The sequence below is a fragment of the Neopsephotus bourkii genome, unplaced genomic scaffold, assembly GCF_033783945.1.
Source record: "Neopsephotus bourkii isolate Nb327-2 ecotype Australia unplaced genomic scaffold, CSIRO-AGI_Nbou_v1 NB_1765, whole genome shotgun sequence".
NCBI classification, from domain to species: domain Eukaryota; kingdom Metazoa; phylum Chordata; class Aves; order Psittaciformes; family Psittacidae; genus Neopsephotus; species Neopsephotus bourkii.
In genome coordinates, this window is record NW_026902239.1 from 11,467,066 (window position 1) to 11,480,776 (window position 13,711).

At 36.1% G+C, this 13,711-nt stretch overlaps 1 protein-coding gene across 7 annotated transcripts in view; it reads left to right on the forward strand.

The window, feature by feature from the left end:
* Positions 1–457: 457 nt before the first annotated feature.
* TBC1D32 (TBC1 domain family member 32) overlaps positions 458–13,711 on the forward strand; it is a 203,575-nt gene continuing 190,321 nt past the window's right edge. For 2 of the 7 annotated variants that reach the window (XR_009729248.1, XM_061378432.1), the window contains exons 1-12: positions 556–816; positions 2,765–2,919; positions 6,692–6,853; positions 7,769–7,946; positions 8,544–8,615; positions 9,799–9,924; positions 10,827–10,905; positions 11,014–11,114; positions 11,202–11,263; positions 11,749–11,893; positions 12,627–12,686; positions 13,419–13,518. Coding sequence is in view for 5 of the 7 variants with exons in the window: in XM_061378432.1 (XP_061234416.1) it covers positions 2,765–2,919; positions 6,692–6,853; positions 7,769–7,946; positions 8,544–8,615; positions 9,799–9,924; positions 10,827–10,905; positions 11,014–11,114; positions 11,202–11,263; positions 11,749–11,893; positions 12,627–12,686; positions 13,419–13,518 (1,240 nt within the window). In the remaining 2 variants the exon portion in view is untranslated. Of the gene's footprint in view, positions 463–542; positions 817–2,764; positions 2,920–6,691; positions 6,854–7,768; positions 7,947–8,543; positions 8,616–9,798; positions 9,925–10,826; positions 10,906–11,013; positions 11,115–11,201; positions 11,264–11,748; positions 11,894–12,626; positions 12,687–13,418; positions 13,519–13,711 lie in introns of those variants that run through there. The other 5 variants (XM_061378434.1, XR_009729249.1, XM_061378437.1 and 2 more) reach the window with 5 other exon arrangements.

Consider the following 13,711-nt stretch of genomic DNA (forward strand, 5'->3'; position numbering starts at 1 on the left):
TCCCAGGTTAGTGCTACACCTCGGCATCTTCGTTTTGCATTATTTGGCCAAGAAAGACCACCAAGGCACGCTATGAAGGCCCGAGAAAGCCAAACGGCCGCTGCAGAGCAAACGAGGAAGCTTCATGCTCCACACGGTTGCCGCAGGACCTCTGGGGCTACCGCTCTTCCCGCCTCTGTGGCCGGGAAACCCTGCGGCGACCGAGAGTACAGGCGGGGTTTGGAGCCAGCGAGGGCCGACACCTCAGCCCCCGGTTGCGCTAGGACAGCAGTGCGGCTTCCCACCCCAGGCAAAAGCGGAACTCGCGGCGGGTTGCAGTGACCCAGCCTTCCCGCGTCCCTCCGGACTCTCGCGATGTTGCTAAGGGCCCTGCGAGAATCAGCAGCAGGCGTCGCCGGTTGCTAAGGGCGGCCGCCTGGGGAGACGCGAGGCCGCCGGGACGGAGAGGGCAGCCGCCACAAGGTGATTCTCTCCAGCCCGGGCGCTGGGGATGGGGCAGGGACAGAGAGACTGCGGGGCCGTGGCGTGCCCGGTGACGCTCCTTTCCGCAACCCGCGAGGCCCAGTTGGGCCTCCTGAGCCTGGGGCTGGGCAGAACTGGGCCTGCGGGGCCCTGGGGCCGGATCGAGCCGAGCCGGGCCGGGCGGGGCGCGCCTCGGAAAGCTCTTGGCAGCAGCCGCGGTGCTAATCCGGCGCTTGGGGCTGAGCGCGTTCAAGATGCCGTGGCGTAGTTCCCCTGTGCTTTTAGAGGTGGCGTTGAGAGAAGGACCTGGTCAGGCTTAGCTTCTCCTAATACTTAAGAAGACAAGCTGCTCTCGTACGTGGGTTGTTAGAAATCTGGTTGCTGCTAAAAACTGATGCGCAGTTGAATGATGATAAAAATCAAGAGGGGGTGGGAATTCTCACACTACTTTTATGTCTATTAACTGCTATCGTATGTTTGTTGCTAAAATTACCACTTTCTTTTGTTCAAAGTCCTGTTCAAGAAAAAGCTTGTGCAAAGATAAACGTTGCCCACAACCTGCGGCTTCTGAATCATCCCATGGGTTTTGGGGCAGGATTTTCAGGTGTGGGACAGTGCTGGGAAAATGAATTTGAACTTGGAAAGACAGCACAAACTGGGCTTGGGGGGAGGTTTTTTAAGGGGAAAACAATACTTTGAATTTTGGCTAGAAACAGAATGGGGTATATGTCTGCAGAGAAAAAAAGGCCATAAAAACCTGAACTCAACAGGTCACAGACCTTTACAAATTAATTTTAAGATAAATACCTGTGTTGATGATTACAGAAGTGAAATAAATCTTTTCAAAACAAACTGGAGATGAAACGGCAGTATTCTCGTTATTTGTCTTTATGACCAGTTTGAGTGGGTCTTTGCACTGATTGCCAGCTAGTATCCAGATACTTTATGCTTTTAAAAATGCGTAGTTATGCCAAAATACTAAGTGAAGTTTTTGCAGGGGATTAGGATATTACCCAGTGCTAAGTTCAAAATAGAAGACTTATGAGACTGGTTTATATAGACCTAAAAATACATTGATTTTAATTAAATATCTTGAGACTCAAAAGAAAGAGGGCTGCAAGTCAAGGAGTTAAGATTATTACAAGGGATTTATGTGTGGGTTTTTTTTTGGTTTTTTTTTTAGTTTATTTTAATGCAGTTTCTGGTGATTGGGTTAATGCTGAACTGTGTTTGGTCAAAGTAAAATGTTCAGCAACTGTGCTACTTCTCGCAGAGAAGTTACCTTTCATAAAGGGGTAATTCTTCCAGCTGGAGTTATATGGCCTTGTTTTGTTAGTTAATAGTGTTTAAGTCTGAAGGAGTGATTTATTACATTGTTTCTTTCAAGTGTGCATGTTGTTTATTCAAAGACAGTCTTTGATTGACTTTTTAAAATAAAAGTCTCTAAATCAGCCTTCCTCAAATAGACGAGAAATATATAAGCTGCAAGTGCCCCTGGGGGTTGAAAGTATTCTTTGGCATATAAAGAAGTTTAAGCCACGAATTTAGGTTAATTAAGCCATGACAGAAGTGGATGTTTGGGTTTAGGTGGTGGTTTTGTTTTGTTCCCTTGGGTTTTTTTTCTTTTTTTTTCCCAACCTTTGAAAATTAAGCTGATGGACAGTCTTCTAAACTTGGCAGATGCCCCCAGTTTCTCACTGCTGCTGCTTCTCCCAGTTTTTCCCAGTAGCTGTAGGGTTAAATTGACAGGAGTCTTGCCGGGTCATTTTAATTGATTACTGCAGCGGAATTAAACAGTTCTCATTATTCCACCTGGTCCTTGCAAAAGCTGCCAGCACCTTCAGTCATGGGCTGCAGCTCTGAGGAGAAGGATCCAAAAGTCAGAACTGGATAGTAACAATAGATGAGAAGCAGCTGAGAGACATGTAGAGGTTTCTCATCATCATTACATCTGTAAAAATCGCTTAAAAAAAAAAAAAAAAAGGTGTGCCTGTTTGATAGGCAGGTCCTTAAACAGCTACAAAAAGGAGTAATCAGGTTTTTCTTAATGCAGTATCTCATTTAAGAATGTTGTTCTAAGAACTGAGATAGGTTTATGAAAACTGATTTGGTTATTCTGTTTCCAGTTAGTCTGAAGATAAGCTTTTATCAAATATTTTCTGCCTGTAATTGTGTCTTTTGATAGAGTATCTCTTGTTATTTATAAGAGGAAAAAAGTGGCAATTTAAGGATTTATGGTTTTCTTAGGACCTTGAGGGGATAAACTCTGAAAGCTTGTTATTCTTATGTTTGCTTTATACAGATGTCTCTCTTTACAAGTGAAGATGAAGCTCAGTTACAATCTATGCTTAGACAGTTGCTACAGAGTGTGAAGGAAAAAATCACTGGAGCCCCATCAGTAGAGTGTGCAGAAGAGATTCTCTTGCACTTGGAGGAAACAGATGAGAATTTTCACAAGTAAAACTGTTTTTGCTATTTTTAATATTTTGAAGGGATGTGTTGAATTATATTATTCCTGGGAAATGATTACAATTTATATTGCAGTGTGAATGTGTATGTATTTTTATATATAGTCATTCCTGTCACTAACCAGCTCTCAAAAGATGCTAAATTAAAGCATGAAATTAATTTTGTAATGTTTCTTTTTTGTGTTTTTTTTTTTCTTTTTCACTCTTGGAAGTATATTTCTAATATAATAGTAATTGATCAGCTGTTTGTGAGAGGAACTCGCAAAACTGCCTTACTTAGCCCATTCTGCATGTCCACATGTAATGTACTAAATGCACACGTGAACAGAAGGAAGGAGAAATCCTCACTTAAGGCTGTCAGGCAGTATTTTTTACATCGGCTACACAATTTTTTAAATTCCCCCCCCCCCCCCCAAATAAGGTAAAATTTTCAGTAGGCTATTTCTGCATTTGATCTGTCTGGCTTATATTACCAAACCCTTGTATATCTTACAGGTAGTTGTTCTTTAATTTATGTTTCGAATAAAGCAGGAATGTATCCCCATCGCACTCCTCTTAAATCAGACCTGACAGTGTGACCTCACTTACATGCAATCTAGATTTTTGGAGCCCACACTCCCCTTTCCATGGTATTCTAACCTGTTTACTTTTTTTACACATAGGAGATTTTTAGGATGCATTTATGCTAAGTCAAGAATATCAAAGTGGAATGACTTCAGAGACATTTTAGTGAAGACCAGAGTTTTGTGAACTGATTCCTGAGAAAGCTGGTTCCCTGTCAGTTTTGTTTGTTGTGGGTTTGGTTTTTTGTTTTTTTTTTTTTTTTTTTTTTTTACCAAAAGTGGCACTATCTATATTCTCTTAAATTTGTCTAGTTTTTACCATTGCTTTGTCAGTGATAGAAGTTAGGTGAGAATAAGTGAAATAGAGCTTATTTATGTAAAATTTCACTATAATTTTAAAACGTTGTGGTCTTATACCTTCTGAAGATGCTAAATGCTTTAAAATGTATTTTAGCTCAATTTTAATTTGTATTATGAATTGTATCAGCTACCACTTTGTTAGCAGTCTTACCAGGTGACAAGCATCAGAGTGAAAAAGGTTGACTATAAACACATCAAGTTGAAAATTACATGTAATTTGGAAAGAAAAAAAAAAAAGAAACCACAACAATTTAAAGGAGGATAAGTACAGTAAAAAAGTATGAACAACAACAACAAAAAAAGTGAAATTACTTCTGTCAATGTTTCTTCTGAGGAGAAAACCCAGAATGCGGAAGTAAAGCCCACAACTGATGGAAACAGTGCATATATAACTTTCCACTTCAGAATAGTGAGAACATGGCATTCATTAATCTTTCTAGTATGTTAAAAACTTGGGTCATCCTAAGGATTCTTTGTTTTTATGAGAAAAGCTTTTAACTTTCATTTAATGGAAAACTGAATGATGCTTTATATGCAGAATGTGAGCATTACTCTCTGCTGGTGGGGTATCTTTCTGGAGATACACTAGTCTTGCTCATGACCCATGGCAGTATAGGCTGGTGTTTGTGGAAGGTCAAAGAGATCATGTGGTGGTTCATTAGTAAGACCATTAAGAAATTTTCTTTTTGACCCTTAGCCCATCCATCTAGACTGCAAATGCCTTTATTAGTAGTGTGTGCTTTAGGATCGTCCAGTTTGCCAGTTCAGCGCAGTATTTTGATGAGCACTGATTTTGCTTCATGGTTATTTTGCCTCAGAAGTTTTATCAGATTCTGAGACCTGCCTTATCCCTTGTTCCCGCTATGACGTAGAAAAGATGGAAGCATGAGATCCTCAGAAAGCTAATAAAAAGGAAAATTGAATAAAATTAAAAATTTATGTGCAGTGATATAAATCAGGATTTTAAACTTTATAAGTAGCATGTATCCTGTTGTATTTTTTCATTAAATTAAAAGTCCTACAACTAGTTTTGGGTTTGTTGTTTGGGGTTTTTTTGTTTTCTTTCTCTTCCTGTTTCCCTGGTGCTTCCTTTGTAAACCCTATTTGTTTCTACATGTGAAAAATTAGTTCTGTAATTGCTGAAACACTTGTTACGAAACATTTTTAAGGTGGAAGAATGATGCAGAAGATCAAGGCTACGACATCAAGGAGACACAAACTTAGGGCATGAATAGTGATGTGATTGCGATGTATTTCAGGGTGAAGCAGTCACTGCAAAAAATGTATGCCCTGAAAATGTTACTGTCATAAAACAAATGGGAGAAGGTTTTATGAAAGCTTTCATTCAGTGGAGAGTCATGTGCAGTTTCATTATTGCAGAAGTAAAAAGACAGCCTTGAAGACAAATGAAATTAAATGTTTGCATCTTTCTTGAGGTGTATTTCTGTTACTTTCACTGAGAATTAAATGATGGAAAGGGAGATGGAACTGTTATACCTGATAGAACTTGAGGTAGACAATGCAATGAGGAAGTTATGTATCTTGATACGAGACAATGTTCGATGCTTATTTTTTATATATATCTTGAATGTAGTCTGTTTATGTATATACACACAAGAAAGGCAAAAGCTGCTGCCTGTTTTAACAGTTGTTTTTACTTGTATTTGCCTTTTACAGCTTTGGACTCTGTACCTACATGGTGAACTGACTTATTTGAATTTTTCTTATTCTTTGTTTTGCCAAATTAACACAAAGTAGTTGCACGTCTGTGTTCGAAGTAATGAAAATACAGTGATGCATAAAAAATACAATGATGCATCTACTGTTTATGTATGTTTACTTTTTTTGTGTGTCTTTCTGTTTGTCTTGTCCTTTGCATAAATTGAAAGACTAACAAAAAAAAAAAAAGCTTACACATTATGAGCAATATTTTTTAGCAATTTCTGTAGCTAACACAGGGAACCCAGTGATAGTCTCTCTTTTGAAACCCGTCTGCTTATCCTTTTGTTTAAACTAGATTCTGTTATTATCTAATAAGAGCCTTAAGTGCCAATTTCTTTATGTTTGAGGCATACATGTAATCACAGAGAGTCAGTTTGAGTGTGATCTTCTGCATATTGTCAGGACATACCGACTTTCATAAACCTTTCAGAAAACCTAGAATGCTTGTATGCTAGAATTTGTAAATTGTGTTTTCTATGTTACCTTTCATCTACAATGGCATAAATAGTAATACCGGAAGGATATAACGTAAGACAGTGTTATATTCAGGATGCCCCAAGTAAGATTCTTGTGGAATTTTAAATTTGACATTTTTTGATACTCTATGATTTTTGTTTACAAAACCTTAACTTTTTGTTTGAGTAGACTTTTTCATTTAAAAGAAGTGCAAAAGGAAATTAGGAACTATTTCATATTGTAGACTTAAATTGAATTATAGGGAGAAATTCTTCTGTGAAGGTGGTGAGACACTGGAAGAGGTAGCCCAGAGAAGCTGTTGCTGCCCCATCCCTGGCAGTGTTCAAGGCCAGGTTGCATGGAGCTTTGGGAAACCTGATCTATTGGATCGTGGCAGGGAGGTTGGAACTAGAAGTTCTTTAAGGTCCCTTCCAACCCAAACCATTGTATGATTGTTTCTGATAATGACCATATTGAAGAAAATCAAACTCTATTGTGGTGGTTTTTTTGTTTTTTTTTTTTTACACCGATAGAGTCATAAAAACTCACCTTAAAGTACACAGGTCTGCTGGGATGGAAAATAGCACATGTAATGTTGAAAATGTTTAATGGTGAGTTTAAAGAAATCTGTTACATTTTATTATTGTATATTTGTTGCAGCTATGAGTTTGTGAAATACCTTAGGAAATGTATAAATAGCACTGTGGGATCTGTGATTGAAGAAGAAACAGAAAAATGTATTTCTGCTCAAAGTCAGGGTGAAGTATCTGGCTATGACACACTTGTCCAACATGTTACTAAGAAGACACGTGAATCAAAAGAGTGAGTATATACATGTAATTCACTTTTTTGTTTCTTCTTGGCCTTTTTCTTCCATTTTCTTTGCCAGAACTTGTTTTGAAAAAATAATTTCTGAAGCAGTGGGTGACAAAAGTGATTATTTGCTTTCAGAATCCAGTGCTAAGCAGTTCAGGTATTCCCACCATACACTGCAATTTGTCTTGCTACATCTCACTCTGGAATTGAGATTATGAGCTATGACCTAAACTTGTTGAATTTATTATGAACCAAAGATGCTTCTTCAGTGCTGTCCATGTAATGTACAAGTGGTATGCAGACCAACTGTCTATAATTATACAAGTTTTTTTGACTCAGGCTGTCGGCCAGAGGTAAGTAGATGTGCAAAACAATGTATTACCACAGGGGTCTATAGTCCAGATTAATTGCCTTTGAACACCGTATTTAGTAGAGAAGCCATAAATTGAAAAAAACCAACTCTGTGCATACCAAATAAATTTTTTTTCTCAGTCATTTCTTCCCTATTAACTTTATTCACATTCCCATGGATATTAAAATAACTGTTCCTTGGAATACAGAGGCTGGTAGCAAACTTACTGAATTTTCATGCTTTGTATTTCAGATTTCCATAGGCAGATAATTGCTGTGATTCTTTAAAGCAGTGGTCTGTAGTGCTTATGAGATGGATTTTAGTATATACAGCTGTTATTTCTAGGAAATATGTAAAACCTCAAAAATATAGTAATCTTAAACATTTAAGGTACATATATCTTCTATTGCTCATTTTGGATTTGCATTTGCATTTCATTCATTTCTGTAAATTCACTGAGTTTGGGTCTAAGTAACATTATGGCATATTCAGTTACTCATGATTTACAGATTTTTTTTTAATTGGGTGTTCTTATGCTTTTTAATATTAAAATAAATTTTACTTTGAAGATACAGAGAAATGATGCATGCCTTGAAGAATGTCATGATGGTTGTGGTAGAATCTTTGATTAACAAGTTTGAAGAAGATCGGATGCATAATAAGGAGCTGGATAGTAAAACAAAGAGCGAACATCGGAGTTGCTATTACACAGACAACTGTTCCGACAGTGACTCCTCGTTCAATCAAGTACAATGTGTTTTCTCTCTCTCTGTTACGAAATAAGCATGATACTGTAAAATTGTTCAGTTTGTCAGTGGAGACTGAAAGCAGCTGTATATATCCCAATACTGATTAATTACCTTTCTCTGACACTGAAATACTAAGCGTATGCTAGCTATCTAACCTTTAGATAGCATATGCTAGATGAGATTAGTATGATGGCCATATGCTCTAAAGTACCTATGCAAGTACTGCAGATAAAAAGATAAAATGGTAAAAGCAATACATCATCTAAATTTTTGTGATTTTACTTCTGCAATTCATCTTCAGAGTACTGTGCTATGCTATATTGCTTACTGAAAGAATTATTACAAGGGATTTTATGAAGATATAGGAAACTTTAAAGCAAACTAAAGTATGTAACAGTAATTTTGTTGCTGTAAATTTAACTTTGGACAAATGGCAGAAGACATTTAGAATGTTGATTTTAATGTTAAATTAATATAAATGTTGAAGTCCTAATTATTAAAAGCAAATTAGATATCAGAAAGAGGGATGATTTTAATCTTTTGCTGTTCAGTTTAATGAAATATACTAATGATCATTCTATAATACATATTACAGAGTTATACATTCTTGAGTCAAGAACAATTGCAGCTGCTTGTAGAAAGGCTTGACCTTACTCAGCCTATGGAAGTAAGTTTAAAAGCAGAAATAAAATGTTAATGATTAATATTTATGGCATATTGGGAAACAGACTATGTACATAAGAGTATATATGTACCTAAGTGGAATCTTGTCTTTGTTGGTTTGTGTCTCTTGGCTTCAGTGCAGCAGCAACTGCTCTGCAGTGCAGTATTTCATTGTTCATAACCATGTGCTTCAAAAACTAGTGTTGTAGCAAGTATCTGTTTTGTTTTGTTGTGAGTTTATGTGCCTATCGATGGGCATTTATAGTTTGGAAAAGGTTATTCTGTCTGAGATACAGTTATTGAAGCTTATTTTCCTGTATATGTGTCCCTTGTCCTTGGTAACTTTCATGTTGTCCTTTGTGTTACCTCCTGCTGGTTTGCTAACAAGCTACTGCCAGAGGGAATACATAAAGACCGAGTTAGGTTTGTCTTCCTGTCAGTGGCAGTACTAATTTGGGTCTCTAACTGTCAATCAGTACCAGCTGCTGATATTTTTGAAGCTTTTAGAAGCATCATTTTGAGAATGCTTTCTCAGTAACATTTGGGATTGTCTACTAGTTGAAAAATGCATGGTAGGTTGGGATTGATGTAAACACTGTGATCAAGTTTTGTTAGAAAACCATGTAGAAAGTCTGATGCTATTAAATATTGTTAAAATTTCCAGTTTGTTTCAGTAATATGAAATTAATTACTAGAGATTACAGTTGTCTACAAACAGGAAAAAAAAAGTTATTTGAAATTATTTAGATTATAATGCTGATGAAATTTGGGAGTAAAACAGTGTCTAATAACTCTGTTTCCAATTTAATGACATTTTAGAGAGCTGCTGGGCACGTTTGTTTTATTTGGCGATAATTTATTTGGTTCCTATATGCCCTGATAAAAATGTATCTGGGTACAGGCAGAAAGTAGAACATAATCTTTGCACCCAGCATTGAAAACTTACATGAAATAGTTATGTTACTTCTTCAAATATGTGCCTTTTTTTTTTTTTTAACCTTATCTCAGTGATACAGCGTTTTGCCTAAATTGCCATAAAAATATAGCAGAAGGTAACTATTCTGGAATGCCTTATCTATTGTACAGCTGGGTCCTGTTCCTTCCTTCCTCCAAATTATATTATAAATTAAATATTTGAGAGGTTGCTGTGAATGGATTTGTGGTGTTTATCTTTCTGACCACTTCAGGTTCGCCAAGAAGCATTGCAGACACTGTGCTTTGCCCCTCCCTCTGATATACTGAACTCTGAGACTTGGCCAAATCTGCGTAAGCATCTGACAATGTGTCTGTCAGATCCTGATGATGCATTCAGTGTAAGCTAATGTTCTGTATTTAGTTATCAGATGTGTAGCCATAGTAAAGAGTACTGATGAGGTCTCAGAAGTTAAATGTATGTTATGAGTAGTCCATCAGTGTCCAAAGACATTTTGTTATTTATGTGTCACAAACTCTTTTTGAAGTAAAAGAACTGTATGATTTCAGTAGGTCTTAATTTAAAGGATTACAACAGGATTTCAATATTTCAAATTTCAGAATATTTAGAGACTGGAGTACTCGTGTATTTTTTAATGAGAATGAAGAGGTTTGGATATCTTTTAGCAGACATGTAAAAACAAAAGTTGACAAAATTCTTCTGTAAAACATGTCATGTTCCTATTTCCTATTTAAGTCAGGTATGTGCTCCATGGTGAAAATCATAGATGGTAGTATTACACAGGCCCTGATGAGGAAAAAACATAGCAGCTACTTAAACTGCTTTTAGATTATTTATTATGCCAATTAATTTTTTTTTAATTTATTTGAATTTTAAAGTGATTACTAAATTAATAAGAAAGTTACCCCAGCTGCTGTCATGTACTTCTCTGTCATCATAGAAAATATAGTTTCTTTTAAAACAGTGCTAGTTACAAGTCACTGGTATATTTAATAACATTAAAACATTAATGCTAATGGAAAAGTACAGCAGAATACCCTGATCTAGTTATTTGTATCATAGTGAGACTTCGGTGCTGTCAGTTAAATTATTCAAATAAAATTTCCTTTAGACTGGAGGTTTCTGTTGTCTGAAACTGTATATTTTTGTGGACTGTGCTTAACATCTGTGGATATCAGAGCAATCTATGTTAAGAATAATGCCGCTACATATTGATTATTGTGCAATAATAATACACAGTTACATGACTATTTAATACATTGCTTGCTTTTTCTCCCTTAGGAGAAAATTCTTAGGTTCTATGCAAAAGCCTTTTCTTCTTCTCCATTTAATATGACAAGAGATGTGTATACAAGTTTAGGTATGTACATTTAATTATATTTAAGGCTTCATGATTCATATGCGGTATAGTCTGTATTGCCACTAGTTTCATGGAGGTTTTTTTTTTTTTGTTTCTCTTGTCTTTTAGCAAAGCACTTGGAGTTATATTTTCTTTCTGGAGATTATTCTCTCCGTATTTCAGCTGGTCTGGATTTATCTAACCCAGTTATAGATCGTTTACTTAGAAAGGTATAAATAAACTCTCTGTACCTTTTTATCATTACTAAAACATCGTGCATTATTTCTTTTTAAAAAAATTTAATGCTTATGTTTCAGGTCCGCCTTTTAAATGAGTACCAAAAGGAAGCTCCATCTTCCTGGATTCGGTATCCAGAAAAGTATGTTACCTGCAAAAATCTGTCACTATTTCTTCATTTAATGACTTCTGACATATAATTAGATGCATGTAATTGCTTAGTAAAGTGTTAATTACAAGACACATAATGACTGGTCAGTGGCATAATAGCGAGGTTGTATAGGAGTAGTCATGGGTCATATTAAGCTGCTTATTTAGCTTTTGAAGCGTTCCAAGTGTTTTTTAACAGAAATAATTTGGATGTTTTAAGAAGTAACAAGTGTAGTACTTGGTACTTACAAAACATGAAATAATTTAGGAGAATGCATGAGTATGTTGATACTAGTTTTATTCATGGTAATACGAAGAATGAATATTCTTACAAGATCAAGTTAAAGATGACATTGATATTTATGATTTATCTGAACAGCAATGGTTTAAAATATTTTTTTTTCCCTGGGTATTACTGGTAGAAGGATTTATGTAATTTTTGATTTCTGCTCATTTTTTTTCTATTTGTGTCATAAGGTACATGGAAGAAGTAGTAGATACTACCTTCTCGCTTTTTTCAGTAGTCCACGAGCTTACTCATCCTGCCTCTCCAGATTTTTTAAGTCCAGTCTACTTCTTGGCCTTGCTAGATATCAAAGCAGTGTGGTTTAAAAAGTGGACGGTAAGCAAAAAATCTCCAGCCCTACAATCCGTGTCTTCTTCATGTCTGACATGTGTTTTGAAAAGTTTGATTTATGACTGTTATTATCACAGATCCATTATTTTGTCCTGATAACAACCTATAATGAGCACTGTGATTTAGGAAGTCTGGGTTGTTTTTTTTTTCAGGCATTTATGTCCTTTGCCCTTTAATGCTACTGTCTCCTTCTGTTTCTATTCAGTTAATAGTTTTCATAAGATTTATGAGAATTTACTGCGCTTAGTGACTTCAGTCCCTTTTGCCATGACCGACTGACAGCCATCAAAAGATACAAGTATTTTTCTGGAAGAAATGATGAGCATGAAAGTACAGTTACATATATCATACACCCCACACAACTTGCTAAACTCCAGAGTACATTTGAGCTTTTTCCAGCCTACTATGTGTAAAATTATGGTTTAGGATTTACATGGCTATGCCAAAGCATGTAATCCATCGTTTCAATGTGGTTATTGCTTACTGCATGTTCTGCTACATATTTTTCTAATGACGTTTTTTTTGTCATCCTAAATGTACTGCAAACAAAAGACTCAGTTGAGTATAATTTGGTTTACACAATCTGGAGTTCAATACATTGAATATGTACCGTGCACGGGATCCCTAATAGAGTAGAATTAGAGATAATTTTACTTTTTAAATAAAAAATAAAACTTACATGTTTGAAGTTGACATCAGGTTGTCTTTGTCATTTTAGCATGCGTATTACAGCAGAGCAGTGGTACTTAGGCTTTTGGAAAAGAAATATAAATCTTTGGTAAGTATTTCTAACGGTAAATTTATCTGGAACTTTTATCTGGAACTTCCTGCTCTGCACACTGTGGTTTGAGCATGTGTTTTCCTTTTTCCATTTTGTCAGAGCTATTCCATGTCATTTAGCTAGATAAGCTTTTTGGATTTTCAAAATTTATTTTTGAATTCTTTTTGGTTCAATTACTTACTGTTAAATGCAAAGAAGGGTATGTGACCAGCTCTGAGTAAGAGGAAATTTGGATGTTTTGTAGCAGGTGTTTAATTAGGATTATTATTTCTTAACTGATGTTACATTCATAGTTAGAATTATTTCTGACAATGTATAAAATAGCAAATGGTGCATGAAAAAACGTCATGAAACCTCTATTCTGAATTTGGTTTTTTTGATTGACATAAAGTAAAAAACTACCATTGTGTTCTTAAAGTTGTGATACAAAGCATTAAGGATTCAAAGATAAATCAAACTGAGAAAACGCCTTTAGTAATGGAGGTGTTAATCCTGTCACATATTTTGTATGGGCAAATCTCTTCAGTGGGATGGAACTGTCATTCGTGTCAGTAAGACCAATGTAAAACTTTGCCTCCTGTTGGTTAACCCATCCAAAGCACTGAAACATGAACTATTTTCTGTGAAGTGGCTGTTCAGATTCTTGTCTTAAAGGACAGTACTTGGATACAAGAGAGAATGATGTTCTAAAATACCAGGTATTTTATTATTTTGTGCTTTTCTTCACAGATTAGTGCAGCTGTCCAGCAATGTGTTGATTATTTTGAATCTTGCAAGGCACGAGTTAATAAAAATTGCGGTGTGAGTGACTTCTCCCATCAGTATTGTAGTGAGTATCTTTGCATGGTTTGCATTGTATGCACATGCATCTGCATTCTCTAGGTCTTTGAGTATGCTACCTCAAGAGGATGACATTCTATCTGTTCTTTTTCTTCCCAAAATATTGTATGTGTGTCTTTTGAGAGAGAACTAATAACAGTGATTAAGTAACAGCAGTTACTTAAACTGTCTGTCTTTATATA